Source organism: Vicugna pacos, chromosome 2 (assembly GCF_048564905.1).
Source record: "Vicugna pacos chromosome 2, VicPac4, whole genome shotgun sequence".
NCBI lineage: Eukaryota > Metazoa > Chordata > Mammalia > Artiodactyla > Camelidae > Vicugna > Vicugna pacos.
This window is the reverse complement of record NC_132988.1, coordinates 58292672-58318940: the sequence shown is the minus strand read 5'-3', so window position 1 is coordinate 58318940 and position 26269 is coordinate 58292672. Positions and strand designations below refer to the sequence as shown.

The 26269-nt window shown below is 33.7% G+C and overlaps 1 protein-coding gene across 6 annotated transcripts in view; it reads left to right on the top strand.

The window, feature by feature from the left end:
- CCSER1 (coiled-coil serine rich protein 1) overlaps window positions 1–26269 on the top strand; it is a 1130224-nt gene that overhangs the window by 388145 nt on the left and 715810 nt on the right. For all 6 annotated transcript variants that reach the window (XM_072940467.1, XM_072940491.1, XM_072940473.1 and 3 more), the window contains exon 6: window positions 23440–23647. In XM_072940467.1, coding sequence (XP_072796568.1) covers window positions 23440–23647 — 208 coding nt within the window. The remainder of the gene's footprint in view (window positions 1–23439; window positions 23648–26269) is intronic.

Sequence of the window (26269 nt, the reverse complement as noted above, 5' to 3'; positions counted from 1 at the left end):
ATAGTAAAATTTATGTTATTGAACAGCACATATCTAAAGTATTTTTTAAACATTTTTTATTGGGTTATAGTCATTTTACAATGTTGTGTCAAATTCCAGTGTAGAGCATAATTTTTCAGTTATACATGAACATACATATATTCATTGTCACATTTTTTTTTCACTGTGAGCTACCACAAGATCTTGTATCTATTTCCCTGGCTATACAGTATAATCTTGTTTATCTATTCTGCATATGCCTGTCAGTATCTACAAATTTTGAAATCCCAGTCTGTTCCTTCCCACCCTTTGCCCCTTTGGCAACCACAAGTTTGTATTCTATGTCTGAGTCTGTTTCTGTTTTGTATTTATGTTCTTTTTTTTTTTTTTTTAGATTCCACATATAAGCAATCTCATATGATATTTTTCTTTCTCTTTCTGGCTTACTTCACTTAGAATAACATTCTCCAGGGACATCCATGCTGCTGCAAATGGCATTAGTTTATGGCTGAGTAGTATTCCATAGTATAAATATACCACATCTTCTTTATCCAGTCATCCGTTGATGGACATTTAGGCTGTCTCCATGCCTTGGCTATTGTAAATAGAGCTGCTAGGAACATTGGGGTGCAGGTGTCATTTTGGAGTAGGGTTCCTTCTGGATATATGCCCAGGAGTGGGATTCCCGGGTCATATGGTAAGTCTATTCCTAGTCTTTTGAGAAATCTCCAAACTGTTTTCCACAGTGGCTGCACCAAACTGCATTCCCACCAGCAGTGAAGGAGGGTTCCCTTTTCTCCACAGCCTCTCCAGCATTTGTCATTTGTGAACTTTTGAATGATGGCCATTCTGACTGGTGTGAGGCAATACCTCATCATAGTTTTGACTTGCATTTCTCTGATAATTAGTGATATTGAGCATTTTTTCATATGCCTATTGATCATTTGTATTTCTTCCTCGGAGAATTGCTTGTTTAGGTCTTCTGCCCATTTTTGGATTGGGTTGTTTGTTTTTTTCTTACTCAGTTGTATGAGCTGCTTATATGTTTTGGAGATCAAGCCTTTGTCGGTTTCATCATTTGCAAAAATTTTCTCCCATTCCATAGGTTGTCAGTTTGTTTTACTTATGGTTTCCCTTGCTGTGCAGAAGCTTATAAGTTTAATCAAGCCCCATTTGTTTATTCTTGCTTTTATTTCTATTGCTTGGGTAGACTGCCCTACATATCTAAAGTATTAATCATTTTCTTCTATGTATTTCCACCAATATGGTGATCATTGAATTATATGCACTATCACTGTATTATCTATGTCATGTAGTTATTCACAATAACACTTTTCAAAGAATGTTTGCAGTACTAGAGAAAAAGCAATAGTCATATTATGGTTGTTGAATTTAAAATTTGAATTCAGTTATATTTCAAAACATTAGATCACAACTTGAACCAAATTGCAATTTGTTTATATTATATGTCAGTTTTTATGATACAAAATGATATATTTATATATATGTATATATCTACCACACTGTACAAACTAGATGTTTACTCTGAGAGCTAGATTTGTTTGTTGAGTTGATTTTCACATAAGAATGGTAAAGTCTAGGGCAATTACTACAAACCGAACACAGGCATTTAACAAGCAACTGGTAAATAAATAAATAAGCCCAGGTAGACAAAACATTAAAAACGTTTTAGTGGCTATATTAACCTTTCTTCTGCAACATTAGAGAACAAGCAATGAAACTTCAATTTTCAACCCACGTAAGGGCTATTACAGCTTGGTAGTATGTTATACAAATACTGATTTTTTTCATTAAACTCATTGTGGTCCTTTGCTGACAGGTTTGATAAGACTTTTTGAATTTATTGGCAGAAAGACACATCTTTACTCTGGAAAAAATAATTTCTTTCACTTTATGTGGATGGTAGGAAAACATTATTTACTATTACTAGTATGAAGTATCATATTGTTGTGACATACATTTAATATCCAGACATGAAGTAAGAGAGCCCCATGATTTTTAAACTTTGAAAAATCTACCAACTGCAGAGCTACTGAGCCACTGCCCAGTGTTTACAGCTGTCCTCACTGGGATTAATCATTATAAGGCTCTAGCCAATGTTGATACAGACATCTCAAAATGAACTGGAGCAGGGAAGATGAAATGAAGCCCTAGCTGATGCATTTAAAAAGTAACAAACAAAACTTATAGGATACAATCAATATTGGAACTAATTTATAAGACAAACAACTTAACATTGGGAATGCTAATTTCATAACCAATGAAAAAATGCATGTAACCTTTTTTCTTTCCTTACACAGTGAACATCTGATGATATGACAAGTACTGAAATTCATAAAAGTTTGTTGAAAGATAATTTCCCATCGGTCTAACACATGACTGCAGGTTTTGCAAGCAGACATACGGACTGCCTTTCTTTTTATAATATCTTTTCAAAAACTCTTGTCTGTATAGCAATCAGCCTTGGGAGATACAATGTCCTTTTTTTTGGGGGGGGGTTTACAGCCTTGAAAATTTGAGATATTTTTCCCTCTGCAACAAAGGACTGCCCCTTATAAAAGACTCAGTTTCTCTAACATCTGTCCTCTCCTGTAACTTAACTCACTGTGTTTGCAAATGCCAAACACATCTCTGCATCACCTTGTGGGAATTGGGGCATAGGGAACTGCCTCAAGAAAATACTGATTCTCTAGCTCTGCTGTCTCTGTGAGTGAAGTCTTCTGTCTCTGACCCAGAAATTTGCCTTCTGCCAGCATTCATAAAATGACTGGTTTATTTGTTAATTCACAAGTAGGTTAAAAATCTCAGACCCTTCACAGTTCTTGGCATAGTTTCCTCATTCTTAAAATTTTCTTGACATCTCAAAATTATGGAAATCTTATTTAATCATTTAAAAATTATGTTTTTAAATTTTAGTCTCTTGTATGGATTAAGTCAGAATGTATAAAATATACACATATATAATCGTCTGTCAAGTGTCTATGTATAGAAAGTATCTATGGAAATAGTAATATTTATAACTGTCTATAAAAAGCCCTTCTATCTACAATATCCATACATCTATAGCTTGTTATATGACTCCTGATATGTTCCCTCCCACAAACATCAATTCAGCATTATATTTTTACTATAAATGTATGAAAATGACAAAATAAAAAATAAAATGATAGAAATAAAATAATTAGATAGCCCCTTCAGTAATTTTTGAAAAGAGGAATGCTGTTTCATTTCTAAAGCAGAAGATACTATTAAGAAAATTCAAAACACTACAATGGCAATAGCATAAGTATGTTTATAGTATTTTTTTTTGTCCAGGGTATTTCAATCGATGATCAGTTTCCATGGGTAAAGAGTTTGGACAGGTCTCACAGGCTAGAGTCATGATGTTGTCCATCTTGGGTCTCAGGTGAGGCTCCTGTTCCAAGCTCAGCTGGTCATTGGTAGAACCGAGTTCCTTGGATCTGTAGAATTTACAGTGGCTTTGCCTGGCTTTTGCCTTCAAGGTAAGTAGGAAGACACTTCTCTGATGCTTCCTCTTCTTTTAAAGGATCCTCTGATTAGGTCAGGCTCATCAGGATAAGCTTCTTTTATTATTAACTGAAAGACAACTGATTATCAAATTAATCATGTGATGTCTTATCATATTTCCAGGTTTTGCCCATGCTCAAAGAGAGGAGAATATACAGAACATGAGCATTAGTAGGTGGAATCTTAAAGGCCACCTTAGGGTTCTGCCTAGTATGATAACAAATAAATATGTTATCAATAAAATACACATCGTTAATAGACAATATTAATAATGAGATATATACATAATTAAAAACTACCCAAATGGTGTGTTTCCATTAAACTCTTAATATGTATAGTATTATTATCCAGAAAATAATGTGTCCACTATTTAGCCTTTCTAATTTCCTTTCGTCTTTATTTTATTTCACTTGATTCCTTTTTTTTCTGCTTCTGTAAAAGTTTTCAACATGAGTCTTCTATGTAATCTGTTCTTCAGATATTTCAATCTATCTTATAATAAATAAATTAGCTTCCCTTTTCATGACATTTTCAAAGGCATATTTACATTTACAAATCTCTTCAAATAAAAAATGAAAAATAATTATACCCTATGAAATAATTCTCACATGCCTATCAAACAAATAAGAAAATCTATTATTCTTTCTGTCACTGGTAATTTTATTCATCATTAATTAATTGAAGACATAGAATTTTAACAAATCAAATTTCAGTGAAGTCTGATGTTCAATTACTCAGTGATAGTACTTCTGAACATCTTTAGAGACTTTTACAGTTTTGATAACAACCATATGTGAGACTGGAGAGAATTCGTTTTTAGGGAGAGCTGTCCCTTTTCCTTCATTTAAATATTTACTCAATTATTGATACTAGTATGGCCTCATGGATGTGTATTTTATTTTATAGGTGAATCCAGTACTGCTGTTATTTATACTGTTGCTTAAATTGTTCCAGCTCTGGCCTTTGGGAGCTTTTTTAGATGAGTCTCTGTGCCCTTTTGACATAACATCGTTCTTTTTTGAGCACTTGTTTTCTTTCTGGCACCAGAAAACACTACAGGCTTATCTAGTATTTTTCCTCCCCAGCCTGGAATCAACCACTTCTTCCAGGAGTGGATTTCTTTAATCTGAAAATGGCTTTAGAAACCACCATCTAGGTGCTAGATGTACTTACTACTATGTTTGTCCTTGCTGCTGGGTGCCTTCACTGGACAGAGCAAGGACATATATGATGATACTAACCTATTTAAATTCCTCTTTTAGAGAAAAAGAAGAGTTTAGTCCCTTGTTACCCAAAGTGTCAATGGTCTGTGGATTAGCAGCACTGGTATCACCTGAGAGCTAGTTAGGAACCCAGAATGCCTCCCACACAACCTAGTGCATCAGGATCTCCATTCAGCAAGGTTGGAAAGCACTGATCTAGACAGCAGGGTTTCTCTTATTCTCCTCAGTTACAAATCATTTGAGGAGCTTGTTAAAACTGCAACTTACCAAACCCCTCCCCAGGAGATTCTTGTTCGGTAGGTTTTGATATTCAGGTTTTTAACTAATACTTTGGGTTCTTCTTGTCAAGTAAGTTTAGAAAGCACTGGCCCACAGGTTTATCCCTGGTAGATGCAAAAATGGGAATGTCCTTAATGCTTAAGTTGGTGCTATCCTCGATATAAACCAGGTCATGTATTTCCCTACTGGTTCCTAATACTTTACACTTGGGAAGCACTGCATGTATCTCAAAGTGCTTTTGTATCAGTTATGTTTGAAAAATTATCTTTCACAAATACGCATCATCACTCTAAACCTTCCTTCATATCATGTCCAAAGTTATCTTCCTAAAAGAAAGATGAGGCCATCTGACTCCTCTCTCCAAAAACTTCAAAAGTGTTTTCTTATCTCTAAAACCAAACAAGTTTTGTCTGGCATATACGGCCTGCCATGATTTCACTGCAGTCTTAGCTTTCTAGCCTGGTCTCTCTATACATATGCCCTCACTTCATGATTTTGTTCATTCTGTTCTCTCTGTATGATATTCTTTCTCCATTTCACCCCGTTTACTCTTACAGCATTCCATTAACGTCCAACACCAGCCTCAAATGGTATTGCTTCCAAGATAGAATCCTGGACTCCTGTAGTTATCTGTAATAACTGCATCAAGGTATGTGCACTGCACTTGGCCAGAATAGAAGTGTGATCAATTTTCTTTTTTCTGCCCTATGGTTATACATACATATGTGTTCTGACTGCATCCCTTACTAGATAATGAGAACATTGAGGGTAGAAATCAGGCCAAAATGGGATCACGTATCCTTCTCTAGGCATTAAGGCTAAATTGTTTCACTTTTCTCTTTCTACAGTTGATATTGATTGGTCTATATATTTGTTTTATAAGTGAGTTAGGATGATTATGACATGTTGTCAAAACCAATCATACACCAGTTATACTGAAATACTGATGTGAGATTTTCTAGTTTGACAGATGAGAAGAAAAGAAAAACAATCTCTAGAGTATTCCTTATGATCGAGAGAGAAGAAATCTGGAAGAAGAAAAATAGTCTATTTAAAGACATCATCCCAAACCTCCATTTATAGTGGGAACACTTGACATAACTGTTTTAGAAGATAAACTATAGATCATTTTTCAGTGTATGGTATCTGATGCCTTACAATGTTCCTAGGTTGCCCGTAAGGATACTTCAATATCCGGTATCTCTGTCTGGACTTACCTAGCTAGCTAGCTATCTTAGAGAGGCTTTGAGTAAGTGAACACTCAGGAAACATTTATAAATAAAGGTAGACAAGACTACTGAATCTGGATAAATGCAACCTGATAGGATGTATGCTTTAGTAACCACTGATATATTAGAGACATTGGTCTTAATATATTGACTCATGTTTTAAACTATTTTATTTCTCACTTGAATCACATAGGATTCATGTTGACTACTGTGATTTGGGTTGGAAGATGTATTATTTACAGAAGAAAATGTCATGTTTACTCATATAGAATATCAATTTAAATGTGTGATTTCAAGAAACGGTAATCACAGAAGAGCCCAAGGAACCAGCTATTCTGTTTGAATAAAAAATTCTAGTGTTCTGATATCGTATCTAATTTTATCATCTTAAACATTTTCAAAGAACGTTTGCAAAAAACCATAAAGAACTATTTTATAGCCATTGCTTACACATATACATGTATAGCTAAATTAATAAATTTAACATGATGTAAATATTTTAAATGTTTGTTTTCTAGGACTGATAGTGTCCTCTTGTCAGTGACTATTTATCTACTTCAGTTACTAGAACAGAGAAATTTTATGCTGCTTATTGTACCACTTGAATAATTTGCTCCTAAAAATGTGAGAATACCTAGAAGTCAAACCAATAATCGCTCTAAACAATACAAAAATAAACTTTGTCTGTCATTAGTACTGTGAACATGATAATCATTGACAAAAAAAGGTTTCCACTTATAATACACAAGCAAATAGTTATCAATTGAACAAATACAACTAGGATATGTGGGACAGAGGGCAGACTGAATCATATTTGAGTGAATTATGGGCTAAGAAAAAATCAAATTTCAAAACAATGTCATCAGTTAAGTTTTAAATAAACAACAAAAAAGCAGTCAATAATGACAAAATTATACTAAAAAGTGAATATATGTCACCTCTTGTTTAATAATGTCACCATTTTGGTGACTAACATTTTCTAGTCTCTTTCTTGGGACATGCAGGAGCTAACATGTAAATTCAGGAGATGCTGAAGGCATAGAGCTTTATCTCTTTGATGCCTTAACATCCTTATAAGATCAGTGGGATTTATTCAAATCTCAGTTGGTTTCATAGAAAGAACAAAATGATCCCGGAAGCAGAAGATACTCATTCACCAATGCCCAGTCTGCCTAAAATTTAAGTTCAGTTCTTATATGATTGGCATGTTTCATTTGTGTGTGTGTTCGTTACTAAACAAAACCTCAAGGGATATTTTTATAATACTTTCATATAAAGAAAATAATTGTTTCTTGACATTATTCCTTTCTTCTCTTCTTTTTTTTTCTTTTATTTTCTTTTAAGTGGTAACTAATAGATAAGGCAATAGCAACTATTTCTGTTTAATAAAAGTGCAATTTTAAATTACTGACATCACTTACAAATAAAATGTTTTAAATCTTAAAACAACATTAAAACAGAAAATGAAATATTTTGACCCACATGAAATTTTTATTTATCTCGAGGTCAAATTTTAATTTGTGGAGAATTTTTTAGAATGAATGTAGAACAAAAGTAGAATATCAAATAAAATATTTTTTTAAACAGTAGAAAATGTATCCTAAAGTTCCCAATGATAATTTAGTAGGGCAATATACTTTTAAAAGTTAAGATAATCACAGAAAGTAGCCATCCATTTTTACTTTTCTAATGAGAGACGATGAATTAAAGTCAATTTATTAGAGTTACCAATGAAAAGAAAGTTTGGCAGTATAACATAAAACTTACAAGATTTGTAATGCATGCAACTCCATTTTAAAGCAGGGTAATTCCACATGAAAACAAAAGCCCATATAATTTTCTAGTGCTGACCCCCAACCACTTTACTTGGTCAGAAAATACTAGTCCTAGAACAACTTCATTTTCCCTTCTAAATGCAGGAAAAATTGGTAGACAAACTATATGGCTCCATATTTAGTATGATTTGAGAAACTTAAAGCCACAAAATATCTGTTTCAAGCAGAAAACATGCCCTAAATTTTTCTATGGGAAGTCATTTCTTCTGAATAGGAAGTAATCTGTTAAAATAAAAATATTGTACAAGTTCCCTATTAACTACCAGCACACTAGCTGAATTAATTACATAAAAGGGGTCAGTGTGGTGACAGACAGAGCACAGCATCAGTATGTTGTGACAGGAGGGTTACAAAAAGGGAGCAGCCTCTGGCTTAGAGAGTGCAAAATGAAATAAATATCTCACTAATGAATTCTGAATATCCAGGGAGCAATAATTCTCTAAAGCAAACCTAACGAAGATCATAGAAATGGACATGACAAGAATACACCAAAGGGTGTTGAGAGCATTGGAAAAAGACTCTCACATTTTACACTTTAGTCTTGGGTGTGCCAAATATAAAACACAGGGTTCTTTGACACAAGCCCCAGAAGCCTAATTTTGCTCACTTCATTAAGAAAAAAAAATTATTGTAAGGATATGAAATAGCTCACAGATATAAAGGGAAAGGCAAACACTAAACAGGCTTCAAGAAGATCTGGCACATAGTAATGTCAGGGATAAGGGAGCAGGGCTATCTACACGGTCTGCAGAGCCCAGAAAAAAGTGAAAATGCAAGGCTCCTTGTCTGGAGATTGGGAGTTTCAAGATGATAACAGCAGAGCATTAAGCCAAAAGTAGAACCCTTCTAAAAGCCAGATCTTGTGTCACTGCAGAAGATGCAAGCCCGTGAATTTGGCCCTGGGTTTCAGGAATGAATGGATAAGATCTTCAAGGCTCCACCATGAGAACACATTAGCTACTGTGGTTTTCTGTCCCTGTGCTGTGTTGCTCAAGTTTCATATTTCTGGGAACCAGAGTTTGTTTGCAGGCCAAGTCATGTGACCACACGAAACAACAAATGAGGGGGCCTTGTTCAGCAATCCCATGTTGATTGCATGCAGTCATGGAGGAGAGGAGGGGCTTTCTCAAAGAAAAATAAAGGCATTTTTAGCATAGGAAGGGGGAGAATTTCTTTATATGCACACAGATGCTCACATAAAAAAACAAAAACAGAATCCATTCTAACACTACTCTGACTGGTTTCTAAGAAGTTTCCTGTAAGAAAATATCCCCAAATTGTTCACTTCAGTGATTCTGGGGAACTTTTTTTAAAAACCAAAATTGTTTTCAGGTCAATTTCCCAATATAAATTATTATAGTATAGCTTCCTACTCTCCTATGAAACTATTAAAGAATAAGATAAAAAATGTTTTGGATGAAAAGAGAAATAAAAAGATCATAGAAATTACTCTGAGGTAAGAATTAGCTTATATTTTTCAATCAGTATGTATTTATGCCCTTTAGAGTCTGGCTGAGGGAGCTCACTGAATTTTTGCCAAGCAGCTGTCTCTGGAGGGAACAGAGGGGTTAGGATACAGACTTTAGAGCCAAAATCTTTCTATTTAAAGCTCAGTTTTGCTTTTTGCATTCTGTTCAGTCTCTGTCCTTTAAGTTCCTCTTCTGTAGATTATTGATATCTTAGTTGACCATTAAAATATATTAAAAGGTGGTACATTAAGGACACAATTAAGACCGTTCACTAAAGAAAACACTTTTTTTTTCAGGCATCAAGTAGATATAAAACAACTTCATATAGTCATTTTGGGAAGACTTGTTTTAAGAATGGAACTTGATTTTTATCTGAGGAATTTCTTTTTCCCTGTTATCCTTCCTTAAATACATCGTTGTCTCTGGAGAGCAAAGAGCAAAATGGAGGGTTTTTTTTTTTTATCAGTTCTTCGTAGGTTGCGTAAAGAAAAGGACTGGGTATTTTCTTTTTCATCCTCATCTCTGGTTCAAAGACAATTGAACATTGATACCAATCTGTGTTTCTGCTGCTTGTGTAAAAGAGAAACCATCCTATGCCACCAGCACCTACTGTTATCTGGTTTTAAATGTCAAGTACACTTCAGCATAGAAAGAAAGAAACTGAGATAACATTCAAAGGGGAATATATTGGAGACAAAGATAGAGTCCAACAATCTAAGTGTCTGTGTCTTCCTGACAGGAGTTAGAAAAAGATTCATCAACAGAAACCTAAAACATTTTGCAGCTTCTGACTTATCTAACCTTGTGATTTATGGCCACATTTCCTGTTTATATATGTATGATTGTAGTATTTGTCTATGTTCATGTTATACTGATGAACAATGGAAAGGTAATTCAACAACTTTAAACTGAATCATTTAAATCAGTTTAGATATGACACTCTGTCTTAATGTCATTCCTTTCAAGGTCTAGTCTCAGATTCTCTTACTGGCCTCAAGGATTTTTTGTGTGTTCCTTGCAGAAGATGTTTATACCTTGACACTTGTATGATGTATAATCTATGCATAAACCGTGTGATACACTTTTCATTTACACAGATAATCTGGCCTGTTATTTATGACAACTTTAGTGGTTCTCTGTTTCAGAGAGAAAAAATATTGACACGTTTTGCCTTTCTTGTCCATTTATGATTACGTTTATTTTTAGAATCAGCACCATTTGATGGTTCTATATGTTGAGACTGTACTTTCACTATTATAATGTTTATTATTTTACCATGTAGCATAGAGATTTGAAATAAATTCAGCACCTTTCTTGGAGACAATTTTGTCATAAGCCAAATTATTTACTATAGGAAATTATTTACTATAATATTTTACAAATCTAATTCCTTAGGACATTAATAGATATTATGAGTGCTCAATAAATAATTATTGAAAGAATAAACGAATGAATGTTTAAGTTTAGGAAATACAGTCTTACACAAAGTTAGCAGGATTCTTTACTAGGATTACTCAGCTATTATTATGCTAATACAACACACAAGCTCCTGAAGATTTAAACTTTTTTTAAAAGGCATATTTGAGTATTAATACTTTGTTAAAATAAAAAGCAATTGTATTTTTAGCTGCCGCCTGCCAAGTCCGTATTGTGCTTTATATCACACAGGGACAATCTGTTATAGGATTGGGTACACAGAGCAGCTGTGCTCTGTTTGCTGTGCACTGCAGCTGCAATTTGAACTGACCATCAAGAGCAGACTGTGGCCTTGTAACCCAAAATGAAAGATATCTCTAGTTTCTCTTAACTGAATTATAGTTCACAGTATATTAGTCACAGTACATAATATCATGATTGACTATTAGATATCTTAAAAAGTGATATTACTTAGAATATAATTACATTACCAGAGAGTAGGTTCTTGTCTCGTTGCAGAAGGAATTCAGAAATGAGACACGGGGGTCAAGAAAGTAAAAAGGGTTTGTTACGTGATAGGACACTTGAGAGTGAGTACTGCCCTGAGTTTCTTTAGCAAACTGGTTACATAGGGTATAAAAATGAATGGACAGAATATTCATTGGGGAGGGAGAGTTTTGGGGTCGTATTCCCTGATTTTCATCCCCGCTCCACCTTCCCGAGGGAGGGAGGGATTTTTGTCCTTATTTAGTGTTGATGGGAAGTGTCATGGCCTTGCTGCATGATGGATACTTCCTATCTGCAAGGCTAATTTTATTGTAATAAGGACATAATGAGCAAAAGGTTATATTCGGATGCCAGAGTTTCCCACCTTTTACCACCTTTCTTTGTCTGTCTCCAGGACACCTGTCACCCCAAAACATGTGATTTCTTACCAGTTTGGAGGTTTCTGCTTTTCTGTCTGTCCAAGGTCCCCCATTGTTCACAAGATGTATGGTTTCCAGCCATTTGGCCCATGACCCCTCTTTCTCTGCTCATATCTAGCTATCTGCCTCCTTTAGTAATTGCAGCTGGTAATTGAAGAAAACAATGCTTACTTCTTGATTACCAGTTTATTAATCTTCAGGTACTTTCTAATTTTTCTTAATCTAACTTCAGGCACAGAGTTGTAACTCTCCAATGCTCATGATTCCAAAGGCCACTTAGTTTCTAGAATTAGGGCTTTGGGACAACTTATTGGCTAGAACCTACTTAAGTATTTTTCATTTAGTAGGAATGATCTTCAAAATAAATTGCATACTACATATTGTTTGCTATATTATTAAAAATGAGATTTTCCTCACTCAAATAATTGTACTTCCACTACAACTTTATGTTACATAAAATAGTTCTCCCCAAGAGCAAGAATCTCCATTCTCAGGGGGAACTAGATTTAAACCTAGAAGCTATGAAAATTCCTATTACACTTTATTCTTGTGCAACTATAGTTGACCCTTGAACAACATGGGTTTGAACTGTGCTGGTCCATCATACAAGGATTTTTTTTAAAATAAATACATAGTTGGCCCCGCACATCCATGGGTTTCACATCTGTGGATTCAACCAACCCAGTATCACAAAGAATACCTGATCCAGGGTTGGTTGAATCCTGGGATGTGGGAAGCATAGATTGGAGGGCGACTGTGGAACTCAAGCATACTTAGCATACGTGGATTTTGATACCTGCCCAGGTTCCTGGAACTATGTACTACAGATACCAAGGGGCAGTGGTACTTGATACCTATATTCATACTCCAAACTAGTTTCTATTATAATTATTTCTGTCATTGTTGTTGTTTTAATTCTACCTGATATTATTCTCTTCTTTATCCACCCCTAATGTAATGACTACATTTAAGAGTTTCACCTTGATAAGGCTCCAAAGGTAAATCTGAAAGTGCTCCATGGGAAATTGTGATATGTAAATCTGTTATTTAGGATTAATACACTAGAATTATTAGCACATGTGTATAGTGTATGTGAAATTGCCATATATTAATTTATTCAACAGAAACTTGGAAATATAAAGATCACCAAAAACAGTCTCAGCTTCTTTGGTGTTACTGGACCAAAAGGAAGAGGCAATTAATGCAGCCTGAGGTAGTGTGAAGGATTGGAGAGGACTTCCTGGGAGAGGGGGTGCACTAATTTAGGCTTAAAGGATAAGTATAAATTAGCCACATGATGTCAAAACTCATATGTATCCTGGGGAAAATTATGGCGAGTGAGCATGATAAGATAAGTCTAACCTATTCTGCTATTGCGCTACATGATTTGTTTGTCTTGCTAAAGCTAGCAAGACAAGAGTATGACCCAGTGGGCTGGAGATACAGTCCTGGAATCCATATATGAGTAGTAAGCCAGGCGATTTTTGTGTATGTGTAAGTTTGTCAAGATATTTGGAAATACTTGATTTTGTGTAATGTGGAAAATCTTATTTTTCTAGTTGAAATTGAATATAAACCATCACAGTGCCTTTTGTTATTCACTTCAAGAACAGAATCTGGGAAATTTTGTTGATAAGCTTGATGTAGGTTTTACTAATTTTTCTCAAATTGGTAAAGTTGTGGCTCTAAAAATTTACTCAAAGTCATAATCTCCAAGTCTTTTAGCTTCAGAAAATGTTGGAGGTTTTACAGTTTCCTTGCCTCTGTGTATTATGCTAATAATTTTAGGTATTGCCTTTATGTCAAGTTACAGGGCAACAATTGATTTTCTGTTTGGAAGCACTACTTCCTGGATTATACTTTCATGGCTAACACTTATTACACTTAGATTGTTAAGAATTTTGAATACTTTTAACAGGTAAAGGGCATAGAAAAGTCTTTCAAAACTATGTAATTGACTGTAGATTGTATAAATTTTAGCATATCTTCAATGGTACGTATCAGAACTTTATTGTAATTGACCTTTGCTGCTTATATTTTTTAAAAATTGCGTTTTATAAAGGTTACTTAAATTCTTAGAGGCAAATTAAAGACATTCTATAGTTTTGTTTTATTTTCTAAGAAGTTTCTGATATAATGCAAATTATTGCAAGCAAGTATACAGTAACTTTTTTAATAAACATTCTTGTAAATTATATTTAAAAACCCATGATGTGTTCTCCTTAAATGGTTATAAAAGGAAAATTTTGCACACAAGTTCTTAAAACAACATCAGGTTCTAAATATATTATGCAATAATGAATAAGGATAAGGTTTATGATGGTAGTTTGGTTCTGAAAGATGAATCAAATTCCCTACATGATGTGGATCTGAAGCAAGACCTTGGTACTTTTGTGACTTATGATCCTGGTATTGAAGGGAAGAGGGCAGGTAACAAATAGCACTGGGAAAAAAATTACTTTCAAAAACACAATTTACATCTCTAAAAATGATGGCTTATATGTTTTTATTCTGTTATATACAAATATGAAACTCTTGTTGTTGAAAAGAATTTTATTTTAAAAAAGAAAAAAGTTTAATTATAAGGCAAGTTATATTAGAGCTTGAGTTTGTGACTTTAGAAAAGATTACTTTTAAAGGCAAATATAAATTAAATAGTAACTTTTCCTGTGTATTTCTTCCACTAAAAATACTTCAAATTAATTATAATATGTAAGTACTCTAGTAGATAACTATAAAATGTGTATCATAGATAACTATAAAAATTGCCTTGTATCTAAAATACACTTATAGAATACTACCACGATCAAGACATTAATTAGAATAAAATAATACAGTAAAACTCTTTCCCATTTTTAGATGATTTTCATCTTTATACATGCCTTTGAAAGTAAATTTAGCAACAATTTACTACAATGAAATTGAACAGTTTTAAAAAGATCTTTAGTATCATAGTGAGATAATTATTCCTCAAAAATCTGATTTTATTCAACTTTAATTTGTTTTCCTTGTATAGTCCAGAATTTTCCAAATAAAATCACTTCCATGGTGTGCTGGATGAGAGGGTGGGAAATTTTTCCTGACTCCCCCCCAAAAGAGATACATATAAGGAAAATGTTGAACATAAGAGCCTGCAAATATATCAGAGAATTAACGTTGTTTGTATGATGAATTGCCTGGGAAACTAGAAAGAAGGAATTTAAGATTTTTAAAAACTTTTGGTTGATATCTGTTAGACACAGGAAGACCAGCCAGTCTATGAGTTTTTCTAAATTGAGAATCACTTGTACAGTATCAGGGAAAAATAAATAAAAATTTGTTGTCCATCTGTATAAAATGTTTTTGTTGATTCTGTGCCCTTAACTTTCTGACAGCTTGAGTGCTCTGGGAAAGAACACCAAATATACTATTAATTCAATCATAGCATACTTAAAACTTACAGTATCTACAATTAAGTGAGTAACTACAAAGTGAAAGATGTATAAATGTGCACAAAGATTTTGGTGTATATCTTTATATGAATGTATATGCACATGGGATTTTTAAAACAATAATTTGAATCATTGTTTCCTGAACTTTATTGTACTTTCATCCCTACATTCATTCATTCTAGTTCTTTTCCTAAGTGAAATGATCCTTAAACTGGATCTTAAATCACATGTGAAAACAAAAGTAGAGAATGAAAGGGAAAACTATGCATGACATTAATGGCGTAGTGAAAAGTTGCTGAACAAAGACAATCAACTCAGTCTTTTCTTTTCAAGGCCAAACAACTACTTTCAGAAGTTTGTATGAGCAGGTTTACACTCATAGACTATCTACTTTCTTGAAAATTTCGAAGAAGGAAATTCTAACTTTTCTAGGGAGTAGCAGTCCTTTGTAATTCCCTGTGATTATAACCTAACATTTCACTATTCAAGCTTCAGTGAAAATAGCATAGATAAATGCAAGTATACTTTAAATTTTAACCCTATTAAAAGATGATGCAATATGGAGAAAAGAGCACTAGACTAGAAGTCAGGAGACCAGGATTCCACACCTTCTAGCTTAGATCCTTAGAAAATAAATTTAAGTTTGAGCTCCTTATACATTAAATAGGAATGTTAAACTAGACCTATAATGCTTTTGCTAGCACTAAATTTGATTATTCTTTTGATATGAACATTGCATACAATTGTGCAAGGTTTTGTGGATACATTGATGAACAAGAAAAATAAGCACTGTTCATATTTCCTTTGAATTGCTAGTCTCAAATATAGTCATTTAACAAATACACAATTAACTTGTTATCCTGCTGTTATTTCTAGATTTAATGTTCTTATTGGAATTTATAATTTAGTGGTGATACTAGTTAGAATGTGTTCTGCTTCAAGTAAGAAGAACCTAACTCAAAGTTCATTAAACAGTCAAAAAATATCTTATCTTGTCTAACAAGAAATCTAGAGATAGCAAGTCTCTAGTGTTGAATAATTGAGAGAAACAGTGACATTATATGGAGGCAGGCCTACTCAACTTTTTTGCTCTTTGGTTTTCCCACAGCTGAATTTTTGCCTGTTTGCAGAGTACACCCATAGTTCCAAGCAGTACATCAAGCCAAAACATCTACAGGAAAAATGGCCATCTCTTTTCTGTGGGTCTCCTTTTACCAGAGAGGAAACAGTTCCTTGAAGATTCCCACCAGGTTGCCTGTCATTTCTTGGAGCCGTAGGAGAGCCAGCATTTGAACAAATTACAGAGTGTTTTGGTTTTGTTTGCTTTTGTTTTAAAGAGTCAGGAAGGAAGTATGAGTGAATAGGGACAAGCAGCCAACAATACCTGCTATAATAATTTTTTCCATTCATAAATTATATCAATTAATTCTAGAATTGAGTTTCCATTTTAGTTATTTTTTAATAGTTTTTATTTCTCTGATGAGAGTAAACATCTATTTATTCATTGTGTTCACTTTTTCTTTTAAGACTTTGAACATATTTATCATAACTGCTTAAAATCCTTGTCTGCTAATTCCCATATAAGGGTCATCTCATAGTGTCTATGGATTGTTTCCTGCTGCTTTGCATATCTATTCATTTGCCAGACATTGTGGCTTACATATTTTCGAGAGTCTGTATTTTACTGTCTTTCTTTAGAGAAAGAAGAGTGTTGTTCTAGCAGGCAGTTAATTCACAAGTAGATCAGATTGATTTTTTGAGAGTTTTTTAAAGTTTGGAAGTCTCATCTCTCCTAGCATTGCACAGCTTCTTTGTCAGTGGCAGGTACTCTTTTGTGTCTGCATAAACATGAAAACTCCAGCTTGTTTTTACAGGCTGTATCCAAGTTCAACACCCTGAAACCACCACAGTGGCATATAAAACAGCATATAACTATTGCTGTTTTAATTTTGCCCTTTGGTGCCTGGAAATTTTTCTATCTTTTCCTCCTGTACTATAATATGTTTAAAAATAAACGTGATTATAATTTATCTAGTATATCGCTGCATTTAGAACATGAGGTAGAGTGTAGGACAGCTTAGTCCAATGTGTTCTCGAGGGTCTCCTCAAATTAATTTTTTACACTGCATCTGGGATAAATGCTATAAAGGAAGGCACAGCATGGAAAAGAGGAACCCGCCTATGTTTGAAGGGTGGAGTACTAGATGCAAAGGAGGTTTCCTGAAGAAGTGATGTATTTTAAAATGAGACCTGAAGGTGGATAAGCAATGCTTTTTCATGCAGATAGAAAAACACGTGCAAAGTTCCTGAGGCAGAATGGAGCTTGGCACATTTCAGTGCCTGAATGAAGGACAGTGTAATTGGAACTCAAAAAACTAGGAAGCAGTTGTTATAAGATGAGGTATGTGAGGTAAACAGTTGCTAGATAACCTTTTTGGTTATGTTAAGATGTAAGGATTTTATCTTGTCTTTCCCCATATCTTGCCTTTGCTCTACCTATCAGTTCAGCTAGTAGCATAATCCTTCTCACATGTGAATTTATCTCAATGTAAAATGATATGAATTTACATGTCAATGTTACCTAGTTCTTATAACCACTATACTACCATGGAAGGATGGATATTGATTTCATCCCTGCCAAAAGTACAGCTAAATATGAAATTATAAAATAATTTCGGATACAAGCCCCATAAGATGGTTGCTGTCATGCTGTCTGTCCATCCCCTGTCCAATCTGACCCTTCCTCCCCCTTACCTTATGTTCATGATTGCCTCCTCTTCCTAAGCTGACAGTTTAACCAGTAACTACCTGCATGCTTGGCCAACCCCCAGCTAAAGATTATTCTAGCCTTTGGACCAGAATGGATCCAGTATGTTCCATCATCAGCAGGCAACAGCAGCCCTCACGACAGGTGCTAACTCAGAGCTGTGAGAGGCGTGCTCCAGCAGTCATCCTGGCAACCTAGGAGCCCTTCTGGTGTCATGCCCCCTATAACTGATAGCCTCCTCCTCCATGTAGCAAACATCACTGCTGTGTCCTGCCTGCCATCGGTAGTACACGGTAGGGTGTTGCTCCAGGACCTTTGCTTCTGACTTGTAATATTCCCTGTCCAATAAATCACTGATGTCTCTGTCGCTGACTTTGGGTTCTTTCTTCAGTTTCACGGCTGGACAGCTGCAAAGATTGCAGGACTGTGAAGCACAGCCCAATAACAAGTTGTTTTTTTTTCCCTAAAATGACACTTTCATATAAATGATATATTTTGAAAGAGACCATGAGCAAATGCATAGTTTATTCATCAACAATAGACTTTTTATAGTTAGTTCCTTAAACAGACAGTTTTATTAGGTTCTGGGAAGCCAGTTCATTAATACAGGTTCATACCTTTGTGCCTGTCTTTGAAGTCTTCAAAGCTAAGATTTAATTTACCATAAATGACCTGGCCCTTTTTGAAATGAGGTTTAAATGACAATAAGTTTCCCAAAGTAAGGCTTCTTAAAACATAGTAGTATTTTCTGCAAATTCACTTATGAAGCTTTGGAAGGCAGTTGTATGCATATGCATTTATTATGCTGGACAAATAGAGATTAATTTTGCTTTTCACTCCTTGGAAATCTACTTCAGAAATCATAGCCACATTATAAAATACAAATCACTGAGGTCCCTTATGGCCACAAATACTCACTGTAATGAAAGGTGTCAGTACACTAAATAAGTAAGGTGTCAGTGCACTAAATAAGTAGTTCCTATGACAGATAATAGCATCAATCCTTTGTAACTGGCATGATTTTGTATTTTGTTAGTCATTTGGGCCATTATATTGGGAAGTTTCCAAGTGATTTGAAGAATAAATGTGGGTGGGAAGAAAATTTCTCACTATCAAAATGATAGGGCCAGTTATAAACAAATGAGAAAAAAAATCAGGAAAATAGTTTCATTTTTTCTTCCTGGTAAGGAAAAATTCTTTAATCACTCTATGGTTTATGTCAAGATATGTATTTTCCCATTAAGCTTGTCTGTCATACTAAAAATAGAATTACAGCAGAACTTTTGAAGTAGCTTGCTAGAAAATTCCTTTCACACAAGGGATCCGAGTGACAAAAATGCAGAGCCAATTTACCATAGTAGTTTAAGTCAAATGTTTTATTTTTTTTTTTATTTTATTGAAGCATAGTCAAATGTTTCAAATACCAATTGCAACTCTCAAGTTTCTCAAGGTGAAACGTTCAAGAATATATTTAATGTAATGGTCATGAGTTTTGCTGTTAATTTTACTCAAAAGCTTTATTATTTTGATACTTATGGAGTGAGAAAGATTCACAAATCTCAGTGCAACTTTATCTAAATGTTACTAAATTTTAAATTATAAAGACTTGGGTAGCATTTATAAGCAGCAAGGCAAGTACAAATATTACTGAGCAATTCTACCAAAGACTTGTGGAGTTGACACAGACAGGGTAAAGTGCATATGAATGTGCTCAGTGGAGATTACATTGTCTTTGTTTTTTGTTTGCGGTAGTTATGGTGATTAATGAACCACTGTGTGGGGCCTCAGTATTTTACCCTTTGTGTGTGTGAGTATGTGGAGTTAAGGGACTATCTTTTTTGATATAAAGCATGTTTCTTCAGAAACAATAATAATTCATAGTGTTGGGAGACAGAGAGCTATATATTCTAAAGTACATGACTTGTATTATCTCATGAGCTCTGCTGATGCAGGAAGAGGAGAGCACCTGATCCTAGCTCTGCCCTCCTGGCCTTTTTACAGGTTGTCTGTGCTAGAAGAACTATGAATTCGTATCAGAGACTTTGCTCCTTTTCTTGTCAATTACATGGAATTTTTTTTTTTTTTAGGTGAACTTGTCCAGAGATGCAGGAGTATTTTTGGCCCATTCATAGTCTATTATTAAAAACACTGATATTCAAAATATTTAACAATTGTAAACTCCACACATCAACCAATTAAGAATGGTTTTGATTACTGTAGCCCACTGTTTTTCACATAGAAATAAAATGTTTCAAGATAAATGGATTTGGTTTTTGTATGTGAAAGAATATTAGTTATTTTTCAGTATCAATTACTGAGAAGTTAATAATCGTGGTGAGCCTCTTGAGGTCAGTGACGAAATCCTATTAATCTCTGTAACATCAGCTACTATTGGTCTGTTGGACACAGTGTGGATGTTTCCCATAACTGTGAAGTAATACCATCATTCTCTCTCTTGTTGGAATTAAGAATGGATCCGAACCTTTGAAGTATAAAACAAATGGCTAATTTTATATTCTAAATACATTTTTGCATATGGCCACTTCTTACTATCTGAGATGGCAATGATCCTTCCATGTGTAAATGTTGAGCAGTAATCCTCAGAACCTCAGTAATTTCTGGAAATTAATCATAGAACTTCACACTGGTATGGTTTCTGAAAGATTTTCCAGTCTTTATTGATGTTTAGATACATGATTGGACAAACAGGTTCAAAGAAGCAGCAACCTAATTAAAAGGGATTATAAAACTGTTAGTTTAATTATTTTATTGTAAGAGTGCTGGGAAATTTCAAGCTGTGGTTGGCAGTCCTGCAATACATAACAATCCACCGTGCAGAAAATTTCCTGTGTACAAATGAGAATTGTAGGCATAGATTATTGCAAAGAATTATGTTTTGTTCACTCACTCATTATTGTATTCATTTATTCCACTTCAGTTATGCAATTATTTACTGAGTCAGCCTAATATGTGCCAGACACCAGGCTTGTTCACAACTGAAACCTGGTAAATCTTTAAAAATTCTATTATAACTAAAATGCTGTTACACGTAACATGAATTCTAATTTTTATATTTCATTTTATTCTTCTTAGTCTTAGAGAAAATAGCATGAAAGACACTAAAAGAAAATAAAAAACCTTTAAGAATAACTTTATAGTTCACTACAAGTTGTGTGTAATTAAAATGCATCAGTCATATCAGATATATTTTAAAAGTGAAAATATAAATGATTCTTGGTGTAATTGTAGGTATGACTTGTTTTTCAATATCTGTTTTTTGTTCATTTGCTTGCTTATTTTTCACATGAGATGCAGCATCTTGTAGTGATTTAGAGCTTGAGTGCATTGCCTGCATTCAAATCGCAGCTCTGTCCCTTGTTTGCTCTGTCCCCATCAGCATGTAACTTAACCTCTTTGAGACTCAAATCCCTCAGCTGTGAAGTGGAGATTATAATAACTCAAAGAGTTGTTATGAGTATTAAATGGCTTAGCATATGTAAAGGCCTTACATGACTACCTGAGATACATTAATTATTATATATTTGCACACAATATGGTTAGTAGGGGAAAAAGTCTTATCTTGCTTATGTACTTAGGTTGAATCCTCTCAGGTCTACTTCTTAATAGCTATTTAATTTAGAAAAATTACCTGTCTGGGTCTCTTTCCTGGTATGTAAAATTAAGATACTCATTATATCTACCTATTGGTCTTGTTCAGTGTTTGAATGAATTAGCACACATGAAATGGTTAGCACAGTACTTGGCCCATAGTCAGTCCTCAAAAGATGTTAGCTATGGCTGTTTATCTATTATTTAATTATAAATGTAAGGTGGGGATAGTATTTACTATCTTATCACTTCAAAAGACAATGGTAATCAATGTGAAGACAAGTGAACAATGGTGTGATGCAAAAAATGTGTTTTCTTTACTAATTATCCAATACTTTATAAATTAAATTATAGTATTAGTGAATAATCAGATGGATAAAATTAACTGAAGATAAATGTATTTTTTTATTCGCATCATTTCCTGACGTTGGTGGCTGGCTCCAAGGCAACTCTGTTTTTTCTCAATTTAGGTTGCCAAGTGACCTTGTCATATAATTCAGTAAATAATATACATAGAACCTATAGAAATTGAGCATAAGTCCTAAACTATTATTTCATAAATATCCTGAGCTATGTTATAATGTTAATTGTCATTATTGTGTAGGCCCCTTGGTTTTAACAAATGGAAACAAATTTAGACAAGCACATGAAAAATGATTATTTTCTTAAGCTCCTCTTTTCATACCTTTTTTAGATCTGCCTGATAGACGTGTTTGGAAAATTATTAATCTTAATATCTTTTCTGTATATATACATTCAATCTAAGCATGTTAAATTATTTTTAAAATGCATTATTTAAAAATAATTGTTGAAAAACAATATTTATGACTGAACAAATGATATTCCCTGAGGACCCTATTACTATAAATGTCATATGTTAGGTTAAAAGAAAGAGAAAAATCTATAAAAGTAACAGATATTCTTGAACTGTTAATTTTGGCCTAAAGTTCCAAACTGTGAGTCACCACTTATACCAAAAGCATTTGTAGATGAAATAAGAAATGAATCTTTTATGTATTATACAGCCTGGAGACACCACCAAAATAACCAAAGTTAGCAATTTTAATAAAGAAAATAATAATAATGATAATAATTGTTCATTATCAAGTAGAACAAAATAAATATGTTTTTTCATACATTACTATGCTAAAATTTTAATGATTATTTGATAAGCATGCTAATTACATATGGAGTTCTGCATTTCACATTTATTTCACTATTTTCACATAAAATCCTGTGCATACTAGTCAATCCGGAAATGGCCATTGTTTGATTAGGTAAATTAAAATAACAGAAATTATTTTATCTCAAGTTTTGGTTTCATAATTTTTTCCTCCCAGTTAATTTTTAAGCATATTTTTATAAAATCTCTATATAAAATTTCTTTCAGTGATTTCTTTTGACTTTCAGCATTTTTAAAAGAGTTAAAAATGTAAACACTTATCATGTGTAATAAAGTGTAAACATTGTTACCATATTTAATAGAAGTTCTAGTTGGCGAAAAAATTCTATAACAGTGATTGTCATTGAATCTTACCACTACATATACAATTGACCCATTCCATAATTTCGACAAAGGTTTCAGAATTTTCAAAGATTAATATGAGGAGATAATGGAGTCATAAAGAAAAATCTTTCTAGCTCACTACTGACATTGATCAACAGCTTGGAAAATACTGCTCTGAATATGCTGTATAGTAATTTTTGTTCATTTTTTGTCTTGTTAGGAACCTGTCCCTGAAATTAACAAAAGACAATGATCAGGAAGCCAGGTTTTCCCATATGAGCCGAATGCCCAGCAGTCCATCTGCAGATTGGCCCCTGCAAGGTGTGGAGGAAAACGGAGGCTTAGATTCTCTACCATTCAGACTTATGTTACAGGACTGCACAGCCGTCAAGACCTTATTATTAAAGATGAAGAGAGTTCTTCAAGAGGTAATGGTTTTCTCTAAGATTAATGTCTTTCAGTGCTGGTAGAAAGGGAAGTCTGTAGACCTAGTTAGTCCCAACTTATGTCAGTAATTGTATAACTTGGGGCAGGGCTCACACATCCTCATGGAGCTTAGTTTTTCTCATATGTCAAATGAAGGGTTTGTAGCTCCGGTTTATAAGGTACTCTTCAGCTCAAAAATTCTAAGATTCTGCAAAGGAATCTAAAAAGGAAAAAAAATGATACTAAGCCTGGGAAAAGTCAGGTAAAGAGAAATGGGCAGCAGCTATTACGTTATGTTTATATGTTACTATAAAGCTATTGAGAGACCTATTAAATGGACTTCACCTTAGTGATACTGAGCTTCTGTGTGATACCATAAAAGTAGTTTATTTACTCACTTTTGTCCCAATAACAATTAATCTAGTAAAACTTTATCTGAATGTTTGACTGATTTTGCCCATTAAATACAGCTGCCCTCTTGCAGCTTGTGCTGTTAGATGATGAGCAAGTCAGGAAAATGTACAGTGGAGTCTTCCATCTTTATGTCCAGGAATCAGCCATTCTTTAGGATTCAAGTGTGTTATATATATATATTTTTCTAGTTTCAAGTTATTTTCATTGAAGGATTTCTATAAAAAGTGTATACAGTATTATCTCAAAGATACAAAGTGAGGGGACAGAAATTTTAAATGATTTTCCTCGAGTGGGTGTGAATTCAGGACAACAGCCTGAGATTTCTGACTCCCAGTTGATTGACATTTTATTATATGCCATTATCATTTAATTGGTTTCTTGTTATTGATAAAAGATATTAGTAAATAATGTGAGAACAGAAAAATATAACTATTAAGTATGATTAGTATTATGGCTCCCTTACAATGATGGTCATTGTAACACTGATGATAGTAATGACACTAGAGGCCAGAATAGAATCAGGCAGAGAGAAGAGAATTTAAGAGAAATGATTGTCATAACTGCTGAGGGCATCCAGTCATGTGTTCTGATCAGTTGTTAAGGTGAAAATTGGAAGAGATCTCTGCATCCCTTACCAGCTTATGTCGCTGGGGTAATCTAGAATCTATACAGTGGTGTGTAGGAGTCGTGTGCGTATACTTGACCACTGTTAGAATTTCAGGAATTTGATGAGCTGGCAGTTAAACACAGGCATAAAAAACTTAAATTATATATATTTTAAATGACCCAAATTACATTTTTAAAAGGATAGTCAATACTCAATACTTTACATTTCCAATTTATTTTACTATATTTTACTATTAGCCACACCTGTGAGCTTATTTGCATCTATTGGATCTATATCTTGAAAATACTATGTAACAGCTATTCAATTGTAGATTCATTTTTGGCATTTTGGTAGCTTGAAATCAGCCACATGGGAGTATTATGCCACAGAAATTGGCAAACAATACAAGGTAGGGCTTTTAATTTTTGGTGAGCTGTTAAATATTTAACAGTACACCTCTATACACCTGACTATATGGTTTCTATATTGACAGCACTAGCATTTTTTTCTGCACTTGCCAAATCTCCCCGATCTTTTGCTTGACATGCAGTCTGAACCCCTTTGAACAAGGCAACTTAATAACAGCTTGTTAAATTAAAATATATTAATCTCAAAGTCTGTAACATTCAGCTATTCAGTTTTCTACCTCTCTCTTTGGTCTGGATTTTAATTGTATAAAATTGTCCAATACAAGTAAAAGAGAAGTAGGAAGAACTGATAGAAAGTGTCAAGGGGCTTTTTAATAGTACTTAGTTTTATAATTTAAAAATTGTTACTGATATGTACTATAGAGTCAATATTCAGAATATATTCAGATTGTTTTTACATTTACATCTGTTTTTCTTCATTAAAGAGTATTTGAAGAAACTGAAGAGAATTGACTTTTAAAGCTGATGTAAAATGAGCAATAATTACATCTGTTTGTTAAGCCCATTCAGGGACCAGGGGTCTTACTCTTTACAGTCAGCAAGAAAAGCAATATTAGTTTATGATTAGCATAGACAAGTGTTCTAGTAATAAGATATGCATAATAGGTGCTGGTAAAGAAAACTGAAATATTCTCTAAGCCAAGAGTTTTAAAACAACAACATATTTCATTACTAAATTTAATTACAACTGCTCATTTTAGATTAATAATACCTTTTTAATATAAAAATTATTGTTTATTTCTGTTATCTTATTTTTATGACGTATAGTAGTCCACTTTTGTGTATGATAAAATTTTAACCACAGAAGATCCCAATTATTTTATTTTTAAGATAAAAAAGTAATTAATGGGTTTAGTGTGTCACACTAGAAAATGCTCTTATTTGAGATTTTTCCTAATGGTGCTCTGTTGACATCTTAGATTTTAATTCCTGAGATGAGTCAAGTGTTAATAATCTGTATGGAATCTCATACTCCTAATTTTGTTCTCCCTTCTTTGGAGATCAGTTGTTATTACAACTACAAGCATCAACTCCTTTATTAAAAAAAAATAATAAATACTGGATTTGGGCCAAAAGAAATTCTATTGTCACTTTACTTTTTAGTATTAGTGATTTTATAAAAAAGTAACTATAGCAAGGAGGAACTATGTACATTTTTTTCTTCCTCTTTTGTT